This window comes from Felis catus, chromosome C1, assembly GCF_018350175.1.
Source record: "Felis catus isolate Fca126 chromosome C1, F.catus_Fca126_mat1.0, whole genome shotgun sequence".
NCBI lineage: Eukaryota > Metazoa > Chordata > Mammalia > Carnivora > Felidae > Felis > Felis catus.
In genome coordinates this window covers 129,427,283-129,453,299 of record NC_058375.1, presented here as the reverse complement: position 1 = coordinate 129,453,299, position 26,017 = coordinate 129,427,283, and the positions used below count along the sequence as shown (strand labels likewise).

General features: G+C 36.6%; 1 protein-coding gene across 2 annotated transcripts in view; it reads right to left on the bottom strand.

Annotated features, from left to right (window-relative positions):
- Positions 1-23,147: 23,147 nt before the first annotated feature.
- The window catches only part of HNMT (histamine N-methyltransferase), a 46,223-nt gene continuing 43,353 nt past the window's right edge, over positions 23,148-26,017 (bottom strand). For both annotated transcript variants that reach the window (XM_006935262.4, XM_003990738.5), the window contains one exon: positions 23,148-23,858. In XM_006935262.4, coding sequence (XP_006935324.1) covers positions 23,503-23,858 — 356 coding nt within the window. In that variant the 3' untranslated portion in view covers positions 23,148-23,502. The remainder of the gene's footprint in view (positions 23,859-26,017) is intronic.

Here is a 26,017-nt window from a genome sequence, read left to right as displayed (position 1 = left end):
GGTCACCCCCTTCCCAGGGCTCCAGTGACAACACTCTTCTCTTGTCCCTTCAAACTTGTGATTATAGGGGTCTCCTGTTCTTGATCATCTCTGGGTTGCTTCCTCTGTACCAAATAGCTTTATAGCATGTTCCCTGTCCCCTGTATAGCTTTGGAACCAATTCTCTGTGTTTGTTTTACATACTTGGAGTGGTTTCTGCTTTTCTGGTTGGGCCCTGACTGATAAAGGCTGATTTTAGAAAAGGTGGTTGTGGTGAGGTAGAATCAAGCATAAATTCATGAATATGGTATGCAGAACAAAGATTATGCTATGAGGAATGTATATGTTGTGGGAAATGATTCAGATTAAAAATAAGATGTTGCTGGCTTGTAAATGCTATGTTGCAGGAAGAAAGGAGGTTCGTACTCACCAAACTACCATACAACAATCACACTCAGACCTTAACCCATCAAAACCACAGCTTTCTTTCATACAAGAATACAGTTCTGGGCTTTTCCTCTGAAAATTCCTTTGTACTCAGCAGGGAAGTAATAGACTCCTGCCACTAAGGCAGTGCATAAGAAAACTTCTGATACTCAGGATAGCTGGTGGGGGTGCAAAATTCAAAATACTTACTTGAAAGGATGATAGGGTGACAGTGTTCGTCCAGTAAAGCATTAAGGATAGCTGTTTTGTTCAGTCATTCTATTACTATTAGTGAATGACTACCATGTTCCATGCTATTTTAGGTACTGGGGATAGAGCAGTAAGTGAACAAAAAAAATACTCTGTCTTTATGGAGTGTATAATATAGAGGTGAGGGACAGAGGAGGTAGACCATAAACAAAATATATAAGTAATAAGTAAAAAATGTAATATATTTTATAGAGTAAAATAATGCAGGGAAATAAATAGTAAGTTTTGGGAGTAGAGGGTTAGAATTTTAAATAGGAAGGTCAAGGAGGGCCTCACATAGAATGTTATTTAAGTAAAGACCTGAGGAGGTAAAAGAAATAGTCATGGATCTTGTGAGTAAAGAGTATATGGGCAGAGAGAGGGAAAGGACTTACAGCATCATATTTGGATGAGGTGGGAGTAATAGGAGAGACTCAAGGAGGAATTCAAGGTTTCTGATCAGAGCCTGTGGAAGGACAGCATTTTTATTAATCGAACGGAGCAAAAATGAGATGGGGGAGGTTGGGTTGAGTTTGGGGAGATTAGGAGCTTAATATTTAGATATATTAAATATGATAAGCCTATTGCACATTAAAGAAGAGATGCCACACAGGCAGTTGCATCTGTAAATCTAGAATTCAGAGAGAAATTTCAGAGTCGTCAGCATATCAAGAGTACTTAAATTAAATTTAAGGCCCCAAGGAAATGAGAATAAACATAGATAGGAAAATAAAAGGCTGAAGATCGAGTCCTCATCACTCCAAAATTATGAGGTCAGGGAGATGAGGAGGAGATCAAAAAGAAGCTGTATTAGGGTTCTCCAGAGAAAAACAACCAATAGGATTTATATACAGATACAAGGTACATTGAAAGGGATTTATTATAAGGGGCTGGCACCCCCAATTATGGAAGCTAACACCCTGACAGACACTCTTAGAAATGATTTTTTACCATTTATCTGTGCATCTTTCAGCCTGATTAAGTTGGCACTAAAACTAACCATAGGAAGAGACTTAGAAGTAGTGGCAAATGAGGTGCAAGGCAAGTGAAGGATATGTTTGAAGATAGAATGTGCCAAATGCTACTAATGGATAGAATACAGTGAGGACTAGGGACTTACCATTGGATCTAGCCATCTGGAGGTCACTGGTGATGCTGAAAGGAGTAGTATCAGTGGATACAACACAGAGTGGGCTCAAGGGAGAATGAAATGACATGGCAGGGAAGGACAGATTAGAAAATAAGAGGAGAGGTATATAGTAGAAAATACCTGGAGAGTTTCTGTAAAGGGAAAGACAGAAATAAATGGTAGCTAGAGAAGGAAGTAGAGGTAGTTAGGAAGAAATTTTTTTAGGTAGAAGAATAAACAGTTAGTTATTGTGTTGACAAGGAAGATGTAGTAGAGAAGAAAAAATCACGGTTCAGGGAAAAAAGGGATAATTGCTGCTATGTAGTCTTTGATCAGACTGGAGGAGTTGGTGCCTAGGGCACAAGTTAGTTAAGAACATGGACAGTGCATCCATAGTACCAGGAGAGAAGGCAGAGTGTATGGGCACAGATGGAGGTAGGTGAGTAGTTGTGGTAGGAGTTTGTAAAGTTCTCTTCTGGTTGCTTTTATTTTCTCAGTCAAGTATGAAGCTGAGGAGTAGGAATCAAATCATCAACTAGGAAAGGAGTCTGGGGGAAGAGGTATTGGAGGTTTCAAGTATGAAGTAGTCCACTAGAAGAGTAGAAGAGACATAGATGTGGAAATTCAATTTCCAGTTAGTGTTAAGACCCCACTTGAGATTAGTGGTCATGAATTTCAATTGAGGGCCTTTATCATGGTTTTAAGGTTTTTCTTTTGTCCAGTTCAGTTACACAGTTGCAGGCATAGAGTTGACAGAGTTGGATTTAAGTAGGGATGTGTTTTAGCCTATGATGAAGCTACAGAAGGACACATAAGTCATTAATAAATGCAAAGGAGGGATTACAATTATTGGTTACAGAATTAAGGCTGGATAAGAAGGGGAGTGAATCCAAGATGGGTCAGAAAAAGTAAAATATCATGGATGAATTTTAGGTCCTGACAGGTCTAAAGGGAGGTTAGAGAGAAGATCATGGAAGGGAAAATGGCAGGTGGTGGTCAAAGAGTAGGATGCTGGAAATAGAGAATATGGGGGGGGATGTAATTCAGGTAATAACAAAATCTATGGTATAATCACAGAAAGAGAAGATCATAGGAAGCGGGGAGGTTAGGGACTGAGAAGCCAGGATATCAGGATCATATTAGATTGGAAAGACATTGAAATCAGCAAGAATCAATAGTGGTATAAAAGAAAATGGCAATGAACCAGGATCAAAAATCTTCAAAGTATGAGTTGATAACTATAACGAAGAGGACTGGTATGTAGAAGCACCTGATCACTTGAGGTTCAAAACTGAGTGTTTTCATGGAGAAGGAAGGAGCAGTGAAGAGGTAAGAGGACACCTCTCCCTCCTGCAAGCCCAGTGTCTGAGAATACAGAGGGACCAACAGCTTTTATTAAAGGGCTATTGGGGAAGTGGCATTCTCAAGAAAGAGTCAGGGACTACAACATAAGATGTCTTTCATTATATGGGACCAGCAGTTCTATAAGTCATACCCGAAGAGTTTTAGGAACTGGCTACATACAGTTGGAAGATGTGATCAGAAAAGGATTCCATGGTGATAAGTATATGGAGAGTATAGACAATGAAGGATTCTATATGATATTTACAATGATGGAGATTTGGGACTTCTTAACATGGATTTCTTTTGTTGAAACTAGCTTTTTAAAACTATTGACCTATAGTTTTGCTTAATTATGGAAGGACTAATTTCTTCTCATGGGGCAAGGTGCACAGACTTGAATACATATGAACTGGATTGTGTTTAAGAGATAATCTTCCATGTGCTATGATGCACTATACTTGAGATAATGTATGGAAATTGGGTGAAAACCAGAGTTTGGGTCAGGATGGTGAGATAACTACAGATTAAGAAAAAACTGAATGGAAGTGGGAAGAAGGAGTTGTTAGAATGTTAAATCAACCCTGACTTACTATTATGGGATGCTCCTTCCTCTGTCATGCTACAGGCAATGTGTCATGCCCTGCTATTGGTAATATAGATTTCAAGGGTGGGAAGAGGAAGAAACTGACTGACATAGATTTTGAACCTTACATGAATGATTGATACATATCTTGAAATCCACAAAAGTAAATTTTTATTGTACTTTTTCATCAATTGGACTTACTCTTTGTTGCTTTCAACCTCATTCCCACCTAATGGTGGAGAGTATAATCCATTCACTTTTAGGTAAATTCAGATAAATAATGGTTCACTTTGTCCTTTCAAGTAAAAGCTCAAATTCATACTTTTTCTCTACCCATTCTTCTCTCCAGTGTCAACACTGTAAGTCTAGGGTAGAGAGAAATTCATCTTCATTCAGGGGAAGGTCAGTGCTTACATTTAATCTGTAACATGACAGAAGGTGATCAAATATGGTGGCACAGTCTCTGTCAGCAATGCAGTGTGATCACTGACATCTGCTGTGCTCTCACTGGCTTCTAATCCCCTTGCCCAAAGCTGCCCTCTGTGATTACATCTCCTTGTCATAAACATGAGATCTGATGAGGACTAGTGGCCATCTTTTGGCTTTTACACACCCATTTGTGTGGTAGTGGGCAGGTGGATAGGGATCTTGAAAATGTTTGCTCATTCCACTCATAGGTCTATGAGAATACACCTTGAGGTGTGGTGACCTTTGTTTTTCTCTTTGCCCTTACAGGCATAGCCATGCTATACTAAAGTGATAGTTTTACTTTGCAGTAGCTACCTGTGACTGCATAAAGATTTCTCCAAGAGGTTTGCTCTCCCTGGGCTTGACTTAGGACAGAAGACCCAGATGCCCTGTATTTTCATATCTCCAAATTTAAGTGGATTTTTTTTTGTGTTACCCCACATATTTGCTATAGAGTTGGACATGTGTGTTTCTTCCCCAGTGCTCAACAATGAGAAGAATTCTCTTTTATGTCTAACATTCCTGTTATTCTAATAATTGTATTTACTATTCTGAATTCAAACCATCTTTAGTTCATGAAGACATGGGAACTCGGTCAGGGCAGGGAGAGGAAATCATTACTTACTGAAGTCATAGGCTTTATCCCTGTAGTAAGACACTTGATACCCTTGTACTGTGTGGTTCCCCATGAAGAGAAGCCTTGAGGGCTATCACTGGATAAGATACATAGTAAGTTTTTATGTTCTCCTGGATTATCTATTTTTACTTTAGTGAAAAGCTTGGGTTGATAAGTGAAATATGTATAGCAATAGCCAAACTTTTTGGAAGAAAGGTGCTATGGAAATGGAAATAATTGTTTTAAATTTTTGAGACTGAGAAAGAAAGAATGAGCAGATGGCTCGTCATGCTTTCATTGGTTTTCAGGTTGGTTCCAAATGGTAAACTATTGCCTGGGCAAATATTTGGAATCAAAATGACCCTACTCCATTTGTTCAGAATATTTCAGTACTCTGTGTACTATGCAAGTCATGTTCACCATTATAAAAGGACATAAAACTTGCTAGGAAAAAAATGTGTGATTTATTAGAGTACTGGGATGAAGTTTGAAAAGAAAGCAAGTGAAGGAACAGATATCCATCACCAAATGGCAAAGATGCTAACAGAGAAAGAAAAGATTCTGAGAACATTGTGGAATTTGAAGTTAAGGTGGTAGAGCTTTTATCTAGGTGTGTGCAAAATGTGCAAGCTCTATGTGCTCCATTGTCGTAGAGACCAGGAGTATTTTGAATTATAAGTCAAAGAGAATATTGTGCAGTCTTGATGGAACCAATAATATTTGTAAGTAAATGACATTTTTAAAAACTTTAGTTAAATATGACATGACTGTATTTTGGAATAGCTCTTGAGAATAAAAGTAAAGCTAAATGATATATGACTGAAGAACATCAATCAAATTACTTGGGCCAAAAATAAAGAAAGAAAAATATTGAAGCATATTTAATGAGTAATATGAACTAAATTTTAGAGAGTGGGAAGTGGCTCACTCAAAGTTCTAGTTTATTACTTGAGATTAACTCAAAGACAATAGTCGTGTGTCAAGGGTAGAGTGTGGCACAGCCTATACCATCAGACCTGAATCTGATCTCCCATTGTACCACTGCCTAAGTATCAGTTTCTCCTTCTGTAAAATGGAAATATTAAAATATACTTCATAATTTGCAGAACTGAGGTAAAATACATACATCACTTAGCATAGTGTCTGGAACGTAGATTGAGGATTTTGCATCTCATCCCTCCCAGTATACTTGCTGTGCAACAGATTACACTGATATCACCTGAACTTTTCAATGTTTCTTTAAAAGATATTTGAGAATAAATTTAATAAGAGAAGCCCGTTTGCTCTGCTTTTTCCCCTCTTAATGACTGAGTAAAACTTAATGCCTAGAGTCCCATGGGAAGAAGGCTAGAAAGACCTAAGTATTAGTTTTCCTTAAATAGAAAGCAGATTTATTCCTTCTGGCTATGCTTTTGCTGCTGCCTCTGTCTCTAAGCAATTGATATGTTTTGGCTGTGATTTGTATTTGTCATTATTAGAAGTTGGGCAAGTATAAATTAGTCTACCCCACTGCAAGCCAATGGTCATTCCTGAAATAGGAGTCTATTATCCCCCTCATGTTGTGATGTATTACAAAAAAGGATATTGCACTGGACAGTGGGGGTGGGGGTGGGGGAGGAGCCTTGAAAGAAAATGGAAAAAAAAAAAAAAGGATGGCACTCTTGAAGATCTTGCTCAAATGTGTCCTGTCCAAGAAATCTTTAATCATCTAGTAAGGATTAACTGTTTTATGTTTCGTCAAGTGATTTCTACTCTTTGATTTTTTACTTATGTCTTTCTTTATCCTATATAATGTTTATTTTCTTACCAGTCTCTTTTAGCTGTCTGTAACTGCTATGAGAGCTAGTCTGTCTTCTCATTCACCACAACTTTTCCATTGTACCTAGCATCCAGTCCTGTGCACAGGTGTCCGAACAAAGTCAGCCCCTGTCAATGGCTCCCTCTCTGCAGTAACCCCAGCCCTTGAGGGCCTTGAGTACTGTGATTATATCCATGGAAATGCTTAATTTGGGAACTGGAAAGATTTTTCAGGTAACTTTAATGATCTAAAACCCCATTTTGAGGCAAGAAAGGTTGTGCAGTCACCCTGTAATGCAGAAAGGCCTTTCTGATCCTGCTGTCTTCCAGCTCCTTGGCTGAGAAATGGCATGGACTCGTAAAGCTTGTTTCCAAGCCAAAGGCACATCCATTTACATAGTTGTGGCTATTTATTTCAATATTACTTTTCCTTCTCCAATGCTCTTCTCCCTTCTCAATGTTTTCTCACTGCTCTATGGAAATTCTTTTATTTATCAAATTACTGATCTGAAGAGGGTAGTAGTGGGGGATATTGCATGAAAGGACCAGTCAATTGACATATATGGTTATCCTGAAAACCTGACATTTCAGTTTACTTGTTACCCTCCTAAAAATTAAATAACGTCTTTTTAGGGCACAAAACTGGGACTGCTAAAAACTCTGATTTTAAATATTCATCTGTGTCTGGGCCAGACTTAAACATATTGTTCTTCGTGGGAAATGATTATGTCTTACAGTTCCCTTCAATACTATCGTGCACAAGCCAGCAGATCTCTATTCTTTTTGATTGGAAAATGTAAATCATATTTAAAAATCGTTCCAAAACAGAGTCTTGAGCTGAGTCCTTGGACGCAAAGTTGCAGCTCACTGCAGATTCTGATAGTTGAGTTACAACTCACTGAAAATCAGGGGTTTAAAATGGAAGCACTGACAAACCTTCAAGCCAGGGCAGCACAAATGGCGCCTTGATAATTTATAGTCTACAGGCAGCTCTTGGGTTTATTATCACAATGACAAATGCACTGTCATTGTTAATAGGATATTTCCCAGCAAGGACTTCTTGTTATGCAAGCCAGGTTCGGTATGTCATGCAGCATGATAGCAATAAAGTCTACAAGAATTTGTAATGAACTTCAATTACTAATAGATTATGGTTAATGGGAAATATGTGCAGTAAAGATATGGGTTTTTATATGCGCCTTCTGGTATTCTACAAGGCAATGATTTATGCTACAATTTATGTTAACATTTTCTGCTATGAAAAGGCCCAATTTGGTAGAAAGCCACTTCATCCATAACAAATATTCAAGATAATTTTGCCACATAATATAAATGAAAGTATAAAATTAGATATTAATCTATTTAATTTTAGCATTTTTATTTTTATTAAAAATGGAGACTATTTTCTCTCCTGAGTAGTACTGTTGGGTAAAAATTCTTGCTATAAAACAAAAATATGAGATATATTGATGTCTTTGAGTTAAATGTAACATTTTGTATGTTAATTTCTTTGTTTAACTTCCTGCTGTAATGAAGGACCCAGTTAAGATTTGATATATGCTGGTGTCTTTCTTATGTAAGTATTATTTTAAATTAAGAAAACCCACAAGTATTCATGTTAAGCTAACATGAATTTATAATCCACATCATGATTCCTCTCACTAGGGAGATTGACAGTTGTGATAATAAGTGTGGAACTACATATATAAATGATTTATGTTTGCACATGTGTGTGGGATAAACACACAGACACATACATATACAGTCTACATACATATAAACCTTGACAGAAACAGACAAAATTAAAAAATGTGAACTACAGTTTAGTCAAGTATAGACCAAAAATAATTCAATAAAATTAAACAATAAAAAATGAAACAATTCACCAAAAGATTTTGAGTTACATGATAATGAGTTTAAAATTACGAATGTAGAGGGGTGCCTAGGTGGCTCAGTCAATTAAGCATCTGACTTCAGCTCAGGTCATGATCTCACAGGTTTGTGGGTTCCAGCCCCACAGTGGGCTCTGTGCTGAAAGCTTGGAGCCTGGAGCCTGCTTCAAATTCTGTGTCTCCCTCTCTCTCTCTGCCTCTCCTCCCTCTTGTGCCTTCTGTCTCTTTCTGACTGTTAACAATAAATAAAAACAAATAGTAGGCATTAAAAATTAAAAAAATAAAATTATGAACATAGAGCAGGCAGAGTCTTGGGAACCTACCGAAAACGTTTTACATCTATAAGATGTGCATGTGTGTGTAAAAGCTAAGATGTTTTTAAAAAGATGAATTTCAAAAAGCTTGGTCCTTAAATTCAGAAAACATATTTTTAATGTTCTTCCTTTTCTTTTAATCCATGAAATCATTTTTCCCTAGGTCCTCTATGATATCTTGCAAATGGCAGGTACACATGTAATGAATACATTTGCACTCGCTACTGTCCTTACTTGAATAAAGTTTGAACTGTTTTTTCTCTCTGACCCATGACTGTGCTAAGAATGATGAGTGGCCTTCATGTTCAAGAGTTAAGTTCTTGGCTTCTGGAGAAGAGACCTAGCTTTGCCACTTCTTAGCTTGGACTGTGTGCAAGTCTATCTAAACCTATCAAATATCAGAGTTTTCACCTAAAAAATGAGAATAATTAGTAAAGAATGCCTTTTGATTTTGAAAATTAAATAATGTCAAAAATTTGCATAGTGTGTGACACATAGTGAGTGCATAATTCATTTTAGATATTATTTTTATTTGCAGCATTTAGAGAAATAGTGTTCTAGATATGTCAGTGAATGATTTAATATTTCTATAATTATTACCATCATCATTATTATTAATATTCCTTACAAGTTTCCAGATCTTGTAGGTTTTGAGGCTCTAGTAAGCCAGAGAATCACCTGGTTGATTCATAAAATAATAGATTTCTGGTACTCACATGTGGTTCATATCTAGGATAGGACCAATAAATTTGCATATCCAACAAGCCTCCCAGATGATTCTTCTGCCAACTGAAATTTTAAAAGCAATGCATGGGTATAGTTTACAGATTTTGTTGATGTTCACATCTCTGTAACTTGTTGAAACAGAACTAAAATACCATGATGAATGACTAAATCATCTAGTAGGTGAGATTTGACATTGTGCTGATTAAACATCTAGAATCCAGGTGATTGATAAAATAGGTACACTTCTCACCTTAATTTTTTGGCCTATTTGGGGGAAAATGTTTTTTCCTCAAAAATATACCCTGTGTTGTATTTTTCAATTTTTTTTGTCTTATTTTCTTCTTGGTCTGCTTTACAGATTAGAAAAATGATTCTGAGAAACATGGGAAAGACTTTGGTTAGATTAACCTATTTGTGGTAGTTAGGGTGTTAACTTACTCCAAATAAGTTAACATTGTACACGAAAGGTCAAATATTGTTCCTATCTCATGTAATAGTGTGAGGATAAACAGTACACCCTGTTATGGTAACTCCATCAAGATTCAGCTCCTTCTACCTGTTGCTCTCAATTCCCTATGGCATTGCTGCTCTTTCTGAACAGTCTAGATAGCTCATTATCATATCCACATTCCAGTCATCCAGAAGGAGGAGAAGCAGAAGAGGAGAACATACCTCTTACTTTGTCAGCATAATCCACAAACTGTTACTTCTTCTCACATCCCATTGGCTAGAATTTAGTCGTATGACTATATGTAGCTCACAGGGAGGGTAGGAGATACAGTCTTCATCTGGGGAGCCATGTACCTCATTAAAAATTAGGCATTATGTTACCAGAGAAGAAGGGGAGGACTGCTATTAGGAAATAGTCTCTGCCACATTACCTTGCAATTCTCCACTCAGCTGGAGTTACATAGGCCTTATCATTTGCCATTACTAAGTCTCTTTTGTGATGGATACTCAAGAACTGATAACATGTTACACAAGACCAGAATACTAGATCAATTCACTGGGATTGTCCTCCCCTGCCCCAGAGGGCAGGCCACAGTTATATAGGACTTGCCTTGTGAAGGTAATACATGGTAGCATCAAAGTTGGCTAAGTCCAACAAGTGCTGTCTTTATACCAGAGTCCCTTTATACTCACTTTATACCAAGAGTCCCTTTATACTCACTTTATACCAAGTGAGAACAGTCCCCAGGAAATATAGTGAACATTTAGAAGCTAGGAGTTAATTCCTATCATGAAGTTTGGAGGGTTAAGAGAGACAGGAACAGAGAATCCACAAGGATCAACATTAAGAACAACTAGGATGTGGTGGTTAAGAACATGCTCTCTGGGGTTCATCTATGTGGCTTGGAATTCTGGTCCCACCAGCTGTGAGAATGTGGGGGAAGTGATACAAGCAATTTACACCTCAGCTTCCTTTGTGAAATTGTGATAAAAATAGTAACTAACTCATCAAGTTGTTAGAAGGATTAGATTAAATAATGTAACACCGTGTCTAATACATAGTAACCCCTCAATAAATATTAACTATTATTAATATGGAGTCCTTAAAACTCTTTAAGGTCTGCTTTATTTAGCACAAATCCTTTCTGCATGATCAACCCTTTTTCAAGTTGGAAATCTATAAATTAGACCAAAGAAAACACAGGGAAGCAGCTAAGCCTGGGAGCCAATGTTTACTCCACCATTCCTAGGACACACAGATGGGAAACCCATGGGTTGCCAACCTTGCCCAAACAAATCCATCTCCTGAGGTTTCTTCTGAAGCAGAAAGCCCTGGCTAATTTCCTTGTCTCACTTTCTGGGGATTTTTTTTATAAAATGAGAAAGAAGTCCAAAATCTCCCAATCAGACCTAGAGAAATATAAAACCTAATAAAAATAATAATAAACAAACCACAAAGACTGTAAAGCACCTCCCATTGAAAGCTATCGTGGAGTAGATTAAGCCTCTTGGACAGCGTGCAGAATGGTAGCAATATCTTGATAAATAAGCCAAGGCTGCAATGTGCTTGTGCTGATAATAAGTAGCATGGAACAACCGTCTCTTCTACAAAACCCTGGGATTTATGTCCAGTCTGCCTGCATCGGAAACTAGAGAATTAACTCATGAAATCCATCTATCAACACTTGTAGAAAGAGGAATCACAGTATAGAAATGAAATTAGCATGAAATTAGTTCGCTGTAGGACATAAATAGAGGTACTGACATTTTCCTGCATCTTCTGTATCAAATATCTTTGGAGAACTCGCCAAGCTTGGACTGTAGTTGATGGCCCCTATGATTTATTTCAACATTTTCTACCCTAGGCAGGTTGTTTGCAAAGTCCTTCAAGTATCATTAAGATGAATCAGAAAACAGATAATTCTTCAAGAGAAGAATATGATCATGGTAAGACACTGCTTATACAGAATATCCACAATGTGTCATTGCAGCCTCCAGAACAACGCATCACTGTATTTATTAATCCATTGCTGTAGAGATTACAGCAATCTGACATGGAGCCCTAATGAATTTTTGGCACATTTGGAAATTGTGACTGTCGTAGCCCACGGAGCCTCTTAAATCAACCCTTACCCCTTTACTGCAGTTGCCTCTTCACGGTGTATATCACATTGAGAAATGGATTACACAACCCGTAGCTTTAACTACCCTGCATTAGTTGATTGTGTACTATGGATGTGTATTGTATGGTGTATGAATCATAGGGGAGCTAGGATATGGGTGACGGATAATTTAAACATGAAATTGGTGATGCCTGGGACCTGGTAGGAATAGAGGTAGAGAAATGAAGGCAAAAATCAAGGCAAATGGTTGGGAGAACCCAGGTGTTTGGGACTTGATTAAAACAAATTTATTAGTGAAGCATAGTGTTTAGAAAGAGTGCTGTTTTGCCATTCAAGGAGGTTATTATTTTTTGTACTACCCTCTGAATCTCTGATGCTTCTTCCTTTCTGCAATAAGATCCCCTTCAATTTTCAGATGGACATTTGGGAGCAGAGGCAATTTAGTTCCATGAAGTCTTACCTTTTATGACAAACTGCATCTAAGATAAAAGAGCATCATTAACTTAATTTGTCCACAGTATAGACACATAGTGTGAAGTTAGAAGGTATAGAGTCTAGCTTACCCCCTGCTACAAACTTGCTTTGAGAAGTGGGCTAAATTAACTTATTAGTATCTCAGCCTTCTCATCTTCAAAATGGGATAATATTCACCAATCTTTCCAATTAAGTGAGAATCACATGAGATGTTATATGCTGTTCTGTCTAGGACATCTGGGCAGCAAGAAGCAGACACCCACCAAGATACTATGAGGGAAAGGGTATTTGTTTTCAGGAAAGACATGGACAGGGATTGGAAATGGCAAGGAACATTACTTGAGACAAAGCTCATTTCCTGTTCAAATGGCATGTGATTTTACCTTCCTGGCATCTCTCATTTCCTGTGTGTGCCCCATTCCTGTCTTTCTAACCAACATCCTATGAGGGCCTGTGACGCCCACATGACCCACAGTGGCTACTCTGGATTGACTCTGTCTCAAGACCTTTCATCTCAGCTACTACAGAAAGCCATCTACCCTCCTGACAGTCCTTTGAATATGTCAAGATCATTCCCACATCAGGGCCTTTGTACTCACATGTCCTTCTTTCTGAAATGCTCTTCTTCCAGCTCTTTGTGTGGCTGGCCCTTGCACTTCATTTAAACTTCTGTTCAAATCTCACCCCCTTAAGGAGACCTTCCCTGACCACTCCAGCTAATATTGTACTTTCTGGCAGTCTTTTCTCCTTATTGACTTTTATTTTCTTAATAGTGCCTATCCCTATCTGACATGTATCTATTTTTCTGTCTGCCGTCCCACTAGAAATCAAGCTAGTGGCATTGGGCACTTTCTTTTCTTCACTGCAGTACTCCTCTTGCTTAAAACAATGCCTTACACAAAAAAATATTGGTTGAATGTATATTTCATGAGTGAGTGACATAATAAATCTCAAATTTATAATTTCAAAAATTGTTAAGAGAAGAATTGTTAGAGGATCAATTTCATATTTTTTAAGAGAAACCACTCCAATCAATTTCTGGCCAACTGGTGAGTTGCCTTTTTGTGTCAGCTGTCCACCCATTGGTATACCCAGACAGGGTTGAGATGGGACCACTTCAGATGGAAGCACAGGTACTTACACAGGTACAAAGCACAGGTACTTACAGCATCAGACAGGCAGACATCCCAAAGTGGGGCTAGAGTGGTCCAGCCCTGATGGCACTGTAGACTTCATGAAGTACCAGCTCAGCTCTAGTCAAGGTCAAGAATTAGGTTGTCTTCTCTAGGTACTAGTTCTCTAGCCTCAGTCATAATTTTCTCATTTTTTTTATCTTCTGTGCATTTTATATTGAATTTTTATGAGCAATTAATAATAATCACTGCTAATATTTTTGAAATTACCTGAGTCTGCCACTTTATGAGCATATTTATGTAGCTTAACTCCTGGAATCCTCATGACCATCCTCTGAGGTAGAAACTATGATTATCTTCATTTTGAAGGTGAAAAAGTATGAGAATCGAGAGAAAGTAAGTTACCTGAGATCACTTAGTGACTAACTAACAGAACCAGGATTTACACAGAAGTCTGGTTCTGCCTCTCCATCTATCAAGACTATATTTTATGCATTAATTCCCCTGTGGGGCTTAGCAAGAGGTCCTTGTTTTCTTAGAAATAACATTCTGATGGGCTAAACACATGTAAATATGCATGTAAAATGACAAAATATTCTGTGTAAGCTATCCTTATTAAGCAAACACTTCAAATACATTAAATATACATTTAAGTCTGTGCAGTTTCACTGACTGAAGATGTAGTATTCCGTGTGACGTTTTTATCTGTTTTTATGGATATACACCAGAAATTATTACTTTTTTTTTCCCCAGACTGGCAGAATTTTTTTACTAAGAAAGTTGCCAATTTCTATAATAAGCAACTACCAAGGCCCTGTAATACTGTGCCCCACTTAATGTTTTCTCTGGATTTTGGCAATACTCCCTAACAACAAAATAAAAATGTGTCAGAACTAGTTTAAATAAATTAAGGTTTATGCTAAGAGCGACAAACACTTTTAATGGGTTCTTGAGTTATGCTTACAGTAACAATATAAACACATAGGTCAAAGAAAAAGAATATAAACACATAGGTACAAGATGGATGCTTGAGAAAGAAAGAACTCACTAAATACCTGTTATTTAGTATCCATATGCATGGCACCATATTAACCACTGGGAAATGTATAATTTTGTAAAAAACAATATTCCTAATTCATGTTGCAGACTTTTTTCTGAACCACAAGAACACACTTGAGAAGTTAATATATGACTGCCCTTAAATCCTTGTAGTATCATGCAGCTTAGGCAGAAGCCAAAAATTTCACCCCTTGTACCTAAATAAATTTGCACCACTATATGGTAGGTAGTAATGAGGATTATGTTTTTAAGGCTCAAATATTTCCATGACATTAATAAATTTAAGCAAGTGAAAATTAATTAATTAATTAATTAATTAATTAATTTATTTATTTATTTATTTATAGCAAGGCCTGTTTATAGGGGTGAGAGATGAGATGCATTTTAATAAATATCCATCTACAGGAGTGCTATTCTTCTCTGTCTATAAGTAGGATGTTAATTCTATTCTTGTTTTGTTTTGCATGTGTGATTTTCAGAGAAGGCCATAATTTGCTCAGTAGAGTCTTGATTTCTCTCCTTTTGGGGAAATTGTTCAAGGTCGTCATGGCCCATATCCATCAATTATGCCTGCTTCACAGACTTCCTTTGTCAGTAGTACATATCAGTATGATTAATGGTTCAGGGTTCATATGAGAAACCTGATTGGATAACTGTCGTTTCATTTGTTGTCACTGATAATTCAGAAAACATTGATGAAGTTGTCCAAGAAAAAAGGACAGGGCAAGTCAGTTTTACTTATAATGAACAACAAAGGTTGGTCTTTTGTTAGCAAAAAAAGGCTATGCACTTCAGTATATTAGGGAGGGATATTAACTCTTTTAACTGACTATCATGCAGCATTAAGTGGCGGCTCTGTAATATGAAAGAGTGAATACCACACTATGTTGAAGGCTTCATTGCTGGAAGAATGAGGGTAATGAGCCCTTCGGTAAAACCTAACTTTTGTTCTATATCTAATAGACTAGTATTATTCTCTTACTTTAAATATATCTTGATTTCTTATAAATTACTGAATTATTTACTTATTTAAAGAGACATGCTTTTTATATAAGAATGATGGATGTTTACCATTAAAGATAAAATTTAAAACATTAAATAAGTTTCCAAAAATCCCCTGAAATCTTACTGTCAAAGGATGGCTCTTGGTCTCAGAGGAGATACTAGAGGAATGTAAGAGACTCTAGAGTATTGAAATAGATTCAAGTTTTTCTGGAAATTTAATAAATAATACAAGGTGCATTTTAAGTCGGCAGAGTTTTTTCTTTTTCCCCAAGTAAATCATGCTGCTATAGCTACCTATCTTTTTGAGGGTAAAAAGCTTGTTCTCATTTTCACTCTCATTTTATACTTATGTAAATTCCTTTTTTTAATTAATTTTTTTTATTTAAATTCAAGTTAGTTAACAAACAGTGTAATATTAGTTTCAGGTGTACAATATAGTGATTCAGCAATTCTATACATTACTCAGTGCTCATCATGATAAATATACTCTTAATCCCCTTAACCTATTTCACCCACCCCATCCACCTCCCCTCTGGCAACCATCGGTGTGTTTTCTATAGTTAAGAGTTTGTTTCTTGGTTTGTCTCTCTCTTACTTTTTTTTTCTTTGTTCATTTGTTTTGTTTCTTAAATTCCACATATGAGTGAAATCGTATGGTATTTGTCTTTCTATGACTGACTTATTTTACTTAGCATGATAATCTCTGGATCCATCCATGTTGTTGCAAATGGCAAGATTTCATTATTTTTGATGGCTAGGTAATATTCCATTGTGTGTTATACACACACACACACACACACACACACACACACACCACCTCTACTTTACCCATTCATCAATTAATGAAACTTGAGCTACTTCCATATCTTAGCTATTGCAAATAATGCTATAAAAGTAGGGGTACATGTATCTCTTTGGATTAGTGTTTTTGTATCTGGGGGTAAATACCCTATAGTGCAATTACTAGATTTCAGGTTAGTTCTATTTTTAAGTTTTGGGGGAACCTCTATACTGTCTTACACAGTAGCTACACTAGTTTGCATCCCCACCAACAGTGCAACCGAGATTCCTTTTTCTCTAAATGTGTGTGTGAAGCGATATCTCATTGTAGTTTTGAGTTGCATTTCCCTGATGATGATTGATGTTGAGCATCTTTTCATGTGTCTGTTAGCCATCTGTAAGTCTTCTTTGGAGAAATATCTGTTCATGTCTTCTGGTCATTTTTTAATTGGATTTTGTTTGTTTTGTTTTTGTTTTTGTTTTCTTGGTGTGGACTTGTATACATTCTTTATATATTTTGGATACTATCCCTTTACCAGATATGTCATTTGCAAATATCTTCTCCCATTCAGTAGGGTATATTTTAGTCTTGTTGGTTGTTTCCAACCAGTTTTGCTGTTCAGATGCTTTTTATTTTGATGTAATCCCAATAGTTTATTTGTGCTTTTATTTTTCTTGCCTCAGGAGACATATCTTGAAAAATGTTGCTATGGCTGATGTCAGATAAATTACTACCTGTTCTCTCTTTTAGGATTTTTGTGGTTTCAGGTCTCACATTTAGGTCCTTAATCCAGTTTGAGTTTATTTTTATGTATGGTGTAATAAAGTGGTCAAGTTTCATTCTTTTGTATGTTGCTGTCCACATTTCCCAACACCATTTGTTGAAGAGGCTGTCTTTCTTCCATTGCATATTCTTGCCACCTTTGTTGAAGATTAATTGACCATATAATTATGGGTTGATTTCTGGTTTGTCAGTTCTGTAACATTTGTCTATGTGTCTGTTTTTTGTGATAGTACTATACTGTTTTGATTACTACAGTTTTGTAATGTAATGTGAAGTCTGGAATTGTGATACTTCTGATTTTTTTTTTCTTTTTTGAGATTGCTTTGGGTATTTATGGTCCTTTCTAGCTCCATACAATTTTAGAATTGTTTGTTCTAGTTCTTTGAAAAATGCTATTGATATTTGGATGGGGATTGCATTACATCTGAAGATTTCTTTCAATGGTACAGAGATTTTAACAGTATCTGTTCTTCCAGCTCATGTGCATGGAATGTCTTTCTATTTCTTTGTGTCATCTTCAGTTTCTTTCATCAGTGTTTTATAGTTTTCAGAGTACAGGTCTTTCACATCTTTGGTTAGGTTTATTCCCAAATATTTTATTGTTTTTAGTATGTTTGTAAATAGGATTTTTTCTTAATTTCTCTTTCTGCTGCTTCATTATTAATGTATAGAAGTGCAACAGATTTCTGTACATTGATTTTGTAACCTGTGAGTTCACTGAATTCATTTATCACTTCTAGTTAATAGTTTTTTTTATTGAGGCTTTATGGTTTTCTTTACAAATTATCATGTCATCTGAAAATAGTGAAAGTTCTTCCTTACCAAGTTGAATTCTTTTCTTTTTGTTGTCTGATTGCTGTTGCTAGGACTTCCAGTACTATGTTGAATAAAAATGGTGAGAATGGACGGGCATTCTTGTCTTATTCCTGAACTTAAGGGAAAAGATCTCAGTTTTTCCCCATTGAGCACGATGTTAGCTGTGGGTTTTTCATATATGACCTTTATTATGTTGAAGTCTGTTCCCTCTAGCCTACTTTGTTGAGGATTTTTATCATGGATGGATGTTGCAGTTTGTTAATTCTGCATCTATTGAAATGATCATATGGTTTTTATCGTTTCTCTGATTGATGTGATGTATCACATTGATTGTGTGAGTATTGAGCCATGCTTGTATCCTGGGAATAAATCTCACTTGATTGGGTTGAATGTTTTTTTTAATGTATTGTTGGATTCTGTTTGCTAGTATGTTGTTGAGGGTTTTTTCATCTATGTTCATCAGAGATATTGACTTATACTTCTCTTTTTTGTGGTGTCTTTATCTGATTTTGGTATCAGGGTGATACTGGCTACATAAAATGAATTTCAAAGTTTTCTTTCTTCTATTTTTTGGAATAGCATGAGAACAATTGATATTAATGCATCTTTAAATGTTTGGTAGAATTTGCCTGTGAAGCCATCTGATCTTGGGTGGACTTTTGTTTGTTGGAGTTTTTTGATTACTGATTCCATTTAATTGCTGGTAATCTGTCTGTTCAAATTTTCTATTTCTTTTTGCCTCAGTTTTGGTAGGTTATATATTTCTAGGAACTCATCCCTTTCTTCTAGGTTGTCCAATCTGTTGGCACATAATTTTTCATAATATTCTCTTACAATTGTTTGTGTTTCTGTGGTATTAGTTGTTACTTCTCCCATTTCATTTGTGATTTTGTTTATTTGGTTCCCCCCCCAAACTCTTTTTTTGATGAGTCTGGCCAGAAATTTATCAATTTTTTTGATCTTTTCAAAGATTCAGCTCCTGGCTTCTTTGATCTGTTCTATTAGGGTTTGTTGTTGTTGTTGGTGTTGTTGTTGTTGTTGTTGGTTTTGTTTTTTTTTTCATTTTGTTTTGTTTTAGTTACTATATTCTTTATTTCTGCTGTAATATTTGTTATTCCCTTCCATCTGCTGAGTTTGAGTTTTATATGTTGTTATTTTCCTAGCTCCTTTAGATGTAAGGTTAGGTTTTTTATTTGAGATTTTTCTTGTTCCTTGAGGTGGACCTGTATTGCTGTAAACTCCTCTCTTCGATCTGCTTTTGCTGCATCCCAAAGGTTTTGGACTGTTATGTTTTCATTTTCATTTGTTTCCATGAACTTTTTCTTTTTTCAATTTCCTGGTTTACCTATTCATTGTTTAGTAGCACGTTATTTAACCTCCATGTATTTGTGGTCTTCCCAGATTTTTTCTTGTGGTCGAATCCCAGTTTCGTGGGGTCATGGTCAGAAAGGTTGCATAGTATGACTTTGATCTTCTTCAGTGTGTTGAGGCTTGCTTTATGGCCTCCTCATATGGAACATTCTGAATATATCTGTTAAATACATATATTTCACTGTATCATTCAAAGCCACTGTTTCCTTGTTGTTTTTCTGTTTAGATGATTTGTCCATCATTGATTAAGGAGGATTGTTAAAGTGTTGTTAAGGATTGATAAAGTCCTTTTCTATATTTGTATTACTATTAATTGCTTCTTTTATGTTTGTTATTAACTGTTTTATGTATTTGGGTACCTTCATCTTGGGGGCATAAATATTTACAATGGTTATATCTTTTTGTTAGATTGTTCCCTTTAATATTATTATAAAGTGTCCTTTGTCTCTTGTTACAGTCTCTTTTTAAAGTCTATTTTGTCCAATATAAGTATTGCTACCCTGATTTTCTTTTGACATCCATTTGCATGATAAATGTTTCTTCATCCCTCATTTTCAATCCATAGGTGTCTTTAGGTCTGAAATTAGTCTCCTGTAGGCAACATATAAATTGATCTTGTTTTCTTTATCCACTCTTTCACCCTGAATCTTTCGACTGGAGCATTCACTACATTTACATTCAAAATAATTATTTATATATATGCATTTATTGCCAATTTGTCACTTGTTTTGTGTTTGTAGTTTTTTTATCGTCTGATCCTTCTCTTGCTCTCTGTCACAGTTTTCTGGCTTTCTTTAGTGAGACACTTGGATTTCTTTCTCTTTATTCTTTGCATATGTATTAGTGGTTTTTGATTTGTGGTTACCATTAGGTTTGTACATAACATCTGTATATAGCAGTCTGTATTAAATTGATGGTCACTTAAACCTATTCTTAATTCCTTTCTCCCTAGTACTTTTGTTATATAGTATCACATTTTGCATCCTTTTATCTTGTGAATCCTTTGACTAGGTTTTACAAATATATTTTTTACTGCTTTGTGTTTCCTACTTTTCATACTCTTATGGTCTTTCCTTTGTACATAGAGTCCCTTTTAACATTTCCTGTAGGGGGGCGCCTGGGTGGCGCAGTCGGTTAAGCGTCCGACTTCAGCCAGGTCACGATCTCACAGTCCGTGAGTTCGAGCCCCGCGTCAGGCTCTGGGCTGATGGCTCAGAGCCTGGAGCCTGTTTCCGATTCTGTGTCTCCCTCTCTCTCTGCCCCTCCCCCGTTCATGCTCTGTCTCAAAAATAAATAAAAACATTGAAAAAATTAAAAAAAAACATTTCCTGTAGGGCTGCTTTAGTGGTCATATTTTAGTTTTTATCTGAGAAATTCTTTATTCCTCCTTCTTTTCTGAATGCTAGCCTTGCTCGATAGAATATTCTTGGCTGTAAAATTTTCCCATTCAGCACTTTGCATATATGCCACTCCTTTCTGGCCTACAAAGTTTCTGCTGAAAAATCCACTGATAGCCTTATGTGGTTTCCCTTGTAAGTAAATGTCCTCTGTTGCTGCTTTAAAAATATTTTCCTTATTACTTCTTTTTCCCATTTTAATTACTATGTGTCTTTGTGTGGACCTCCTTGGATTGATTTTGTTGGAGAATCTCCATATCTCCTGGATCTGGATTTCTATTTCTTCCCCAGATTCAGGAAGTTTTCAGCTATTTGTTCCTCAAATAAATTTTCTGCCTTCTTTTCTGTCTCTTCTTCAAGGATCCCTGTAATGCAAATGTTATTATGCTTGATGGAGTCATTGATTTCTCTAAGTCGTCTGATTTTATATGTTTGTTTTCTTTCATCTGCTCAGCTTGATTCTTTTCCATTACTGTCTTCATTGTCATTAATTTGTTCCTCTGTTTCCTCTAGCCTGATATTTATTTCATCTGGTGTATTTTTAATTTCATTTATTGTGTTCTTCATCTCTGATTAGTTCTTTTTTATCTCTTTGTTAAAGGTCTCACCGATGTCCTTCACTTATAAGGACATAGGATGGTACAGTGACTATCTTTATGATCATTACTTTGACTTCTCTATCAGGCATATTACTTACATCCATTTTGCTTAGGTCTCTTACTGTGGTTTTGTTCTGTTCTTTTCACTTGGGACATGTTCTCTGTCTCTTCAGTTTGTCTCTCTGTCTTTTTCTTTGTGTTGGGAAAGTCAGATACATCTCCTGCTCTTTAAAGTAGTGGGCAGGGCATACACTTTTAATAAGTTGGTGCTGGTCATCTTCCGTAGGGTACGTACAGCAGCTGGCCAGTACAGGACTGGCCAGTGCTGCTCTGCAAAGCGCATGTGGACAAGGTTTGTGCAGAGATGACCCACTGCCAGGAACAAGCCCCCATAAAACATGCAGATTGGGAGACTCGGTGTTAGCAAGGTTTATGCCAGTCTTCTAGGGAAGGGCATGCAGTGCATGCAAGTGACTGGGAAGGGCGGATCTGCTGACATATGGAGAGGTGCTTGGTGTAAGCAAGTTAGGGAAGGAGTGTGAACTCTGCTAGTTTCTGAAGGTGGCCAAGTGTTTATGCTGAGGCATGGGGGAGGAAATAGTGCCTGCCAGCTTCTTTGTTTCTGGAGGAGTTTCCCAGGGAAATCTGTTTCTCTGGGACATGCTCTGTGATCAGTAAATAACTCTCCCTCCCATAGGCCAGGTGCATTTCAAACTGCTGCTTCAATGCTGTATTTCCATGGGCTATTTGTTGTGCTATATTTTTAGGGGTGAGAACTCAGTTTCCTATAGCTCACTGGGCTCTCCCAGAGCAGAGCTTGTTAATTTTTAAAATTCCAGGCTTTAAGTCCTTCTGCTTATAAGCACTCATGAAATTTGGCCCCTCTTTCTTTCAAAGCCAAATGTTATGAGGATTCACCTTTCCCATGCAGGTTCCCCAGTGTGACAGTGTATTTCTTACCTTTCTCTGTGTTCCTGATTCCCTCCAAACTTCAGACAGCCAGGGACCTTTGAGCTCTCCACTGCATTCACCCTTCCTACTCTCCTTGATATGGGTTCATCTCTACCTTTAGTTGTGGTGTTTGTTCTACCAGTTTTTGGGTCATTTTCTGGGTTATTTATGCTAATGTGAATGTTACCTAGTTGTATCCATGGGATGACAGGAGCTTAGGGTCCTTCTATTCTGCAATCTTCCCAGCTTCCTACACAAAGATTTGTTTTTAGAAAAAAAAGTGAAATTGTAATTTTTTGTAATTAAATATGTTAATATTCCAAAAGCTTGGTTTAAGAAGGCCTTTTAAAACGTGCCAGAAACCCAGAAAATAAGAAAGGAAAAAACTCTGAAAGCTGACTGAATAAAAGAAAAACTTCAGCTTTTCAAAAAACAAAACACTATAAAATCAAAGATAAAAAGGTAAACAATAAAGATAAAAGAGAAAACAAAATGGAAGGAAACAGAACACATGAAAAAGAATTAATTTTGTAATATCCTAAGGTGCTAACTTTTAGTAATCAATAACAACAAGATAGAAACTACTAGAGGAATGTGCACAGACAATTCTTCACAAAAGAGGAAAAATCAATAAACATATACTTTTTCTTATATATCAATAAATATATACTTTCTTAGTATATAAAGAATCCACAGCACATGTTTTATTAAAATTTTGGTAAATTCCAGTACAATCAACAAATGGAAAGAATTTTCTGGTCAATAGGCCAGTGAAACTTAGTTGGCTCATTTTTCCAGCTTATCCTATATTTAGCCTGAATGTGGCCTCTTGACCTGGAGAAGGAATGGGGTAAGACCAACAGTATCATATATGATTCTTCATGGAAATCCGAGAATTTGTTGGAACTCTCTAAGTTTTATATATAAGACAAAATTGTCTATTTATATTAGAAGATGTGTTTGTAATTTTAATATAGAAATAAGTGATCAACATTATTCGAAATACAACTTTTTGAATACAGTTTCATAATTGATATTTATGCTTCAACCACTATGAAACTCAGACTGTTATTAAAAAGAACCTTTCCCTCTTTCTTTATACTGAATTCAGACTCTTGCAGATCTTTCATAATTTCTGCTTTGAGATCAGGTGGTGCTGTTGTATTAAAGTTGCAGGTTTCTGTCAAAAAATCCCAAAGCAGGTCACCATTTTCATTGCCATCAATAAAACAATCAGATATGTCCATGGTGGACAGAAGGTCATAACATTCATACTTAATCCCCAATTTGTCCAGCATCTGAGAGAGGTCAGACGATGTAACATATTGGCAGAGGTCATATTGGGGTAAGCGGGATCGGTACTTTTTCCACAGCTTGTCCCAGCCACTGGTTCCTGTGTGACAGAACAAAGTTCATGCTTTCATTTATTCTTATTTTCATTTACCTACTTTAGCAGGCAGTATAGTAGATGTTTAGAATAAATCAGTCAAATAAAGAAATATTCTTTCCTTTGGGTAGCTTAATTTAAGGAGTACACAGCAGGGAGAAAGAAAGTTAAATACACAAGTAAATAAATCACATATCAGATGCTGCTAAGTGCTAATAAAAAACAAATTAGAGCAAGGAATAAGGAAGGTCAAAGAGTTGGAGGGATTGCTGTTTTATATAGGTGGTCACAGAAAGTCTCTGTAATAATGTGACATTTGGGCAGAGACATGACAACTAACCATGTATTATTTTTTTAAATGTTTATTTTTGAGAGAGAAAGAGACACAGCATGAGCAAGAAGGGGCAGAGAGAGAGGGAGACACAGAATCAAAGCAGGTTCCAGGCTCTGACCTGTCAGCACAGAGCCTGATGCGGGGCTTGAACTCATGAACTGTGAGATCATGACCTAAGCCAAAGTTGGATGCTTAACCGACTGAGCCACCCAGGCACCCCATGACAACAAACCATGTAGATATCAGAGGGAATAATCTCTCTACTTTAGGTAGAGAGAAGAGCAACTACAAAGGACGTGAGACAGGAGCATGCTTGGCATGTTAAACACTAGTCAGGGAACCAGTGAGATTGGAATTGAGTGAGCAAGGGGGAGAGTAGAAGGAGACAGGTTGGATGAGTGGTCGGGGGAGTAGATAAGGTGCCAAATCATGTGGGCGAGATGTGAAGCCATTGTAGTGCTGTTTGATAGAACTTTCTGTATTGATGAACATGTTCTATATCTGTGTTGTCCAGTATGGTAGCCACCAACCATCTGTGGCTAAGGAGCATTTGAACTGCAGCTAGTGTGATCAAGGATGTGATTTTTAAGTTTTATTGCATTGCAGCTCACTTAAATACCAATTTCAATAGCCAAATGTGGCTTTCATATTGGACAACACAACATTAGAGTGACTTAACCTGATTTACATTTTAATAAGTTCACTTGGTCACACACATGAGAATAGATTATAGGGGGAATATGGGCAGAAACTGGGAGAACAGTAAGGAGGCTATGGCAATAATCTGGGTGACAGATGATAGTAAGTTGGAGGCGATGAGAAGTGGTTCGATTTTTTTTTATTATTATGCTCCTAGATCCAGTGAGATTTGCCAACAATTTGGATACTGGGTGTGAGTGAAAACAGTCAGTGATGACCCCAATGATTTTGACCCAAGCACCTGAAAAGAGAGAACTGTCATTGTTGGAAATGGGAAGATTGAAGTAGGAGCAGTCTAAAATGTATCATCAGGGTCTGGTTTTGGAAATGTAAATTTGAGATATCTATTGATATCTCTATTGGATATTCCATTGGTGATTGGAGGAAGGCAGTTGTTTATGTGAGTCTTGCATTCAGAGGAGAGGATCTAAGGTTAATAACTGAAATAAAAAGAAAGAGCACAATAAATACAATCATGATTTTCGCAAAAGGAAGATGAGGTAGCCTCTCATGTCTCCACTTCTAAGATGCTGCCTTGGACTGCGAAAAATGAGGCTGATTCTTAGAAATTTTGTTGCCAGCTTTAGAAGATGTTTTAGCAATGTCTATTATGTTTAATTGAAAACCCAGCCCAGTGTAGAAGATAAAAGATGCAGCCTCTGAAAGAGAAACACAGGTTGGAATGTACTTTTGACACTTCATGAATAAGATGAGATTCATTATTTAGTCTCTCAGAACCTTAGTTTTCTCATCTGTAAAGTGGGGATAACCATACTTACTTCACATGGAACTACAGTTATTAAATGAGATAATTGAAGTGAATTGCTGCACAACATTAAGCACGTGGCAGATGAGTAATAAGTACTTACAAAATAAATGAATATTATATGGAATTAGTTTGATAATGTATTTTCACTGGTTGTAATCTTGAAAAAAGCAAGCTTGCTCTTTGGAAATCTATACTACTAATAAATTAACACAAATGAGCATCTATTTATGGAGCCTCTAATACATGTATGTAATAATGAGATGTTATATACACAGTTGATACAGTGTATAGTAATTAAGAAGGTCTCTAAAGCCCAACTGCCTAAATATGAAGCCTGGCTCTTCCTCTGAGTAGCTTTATGAA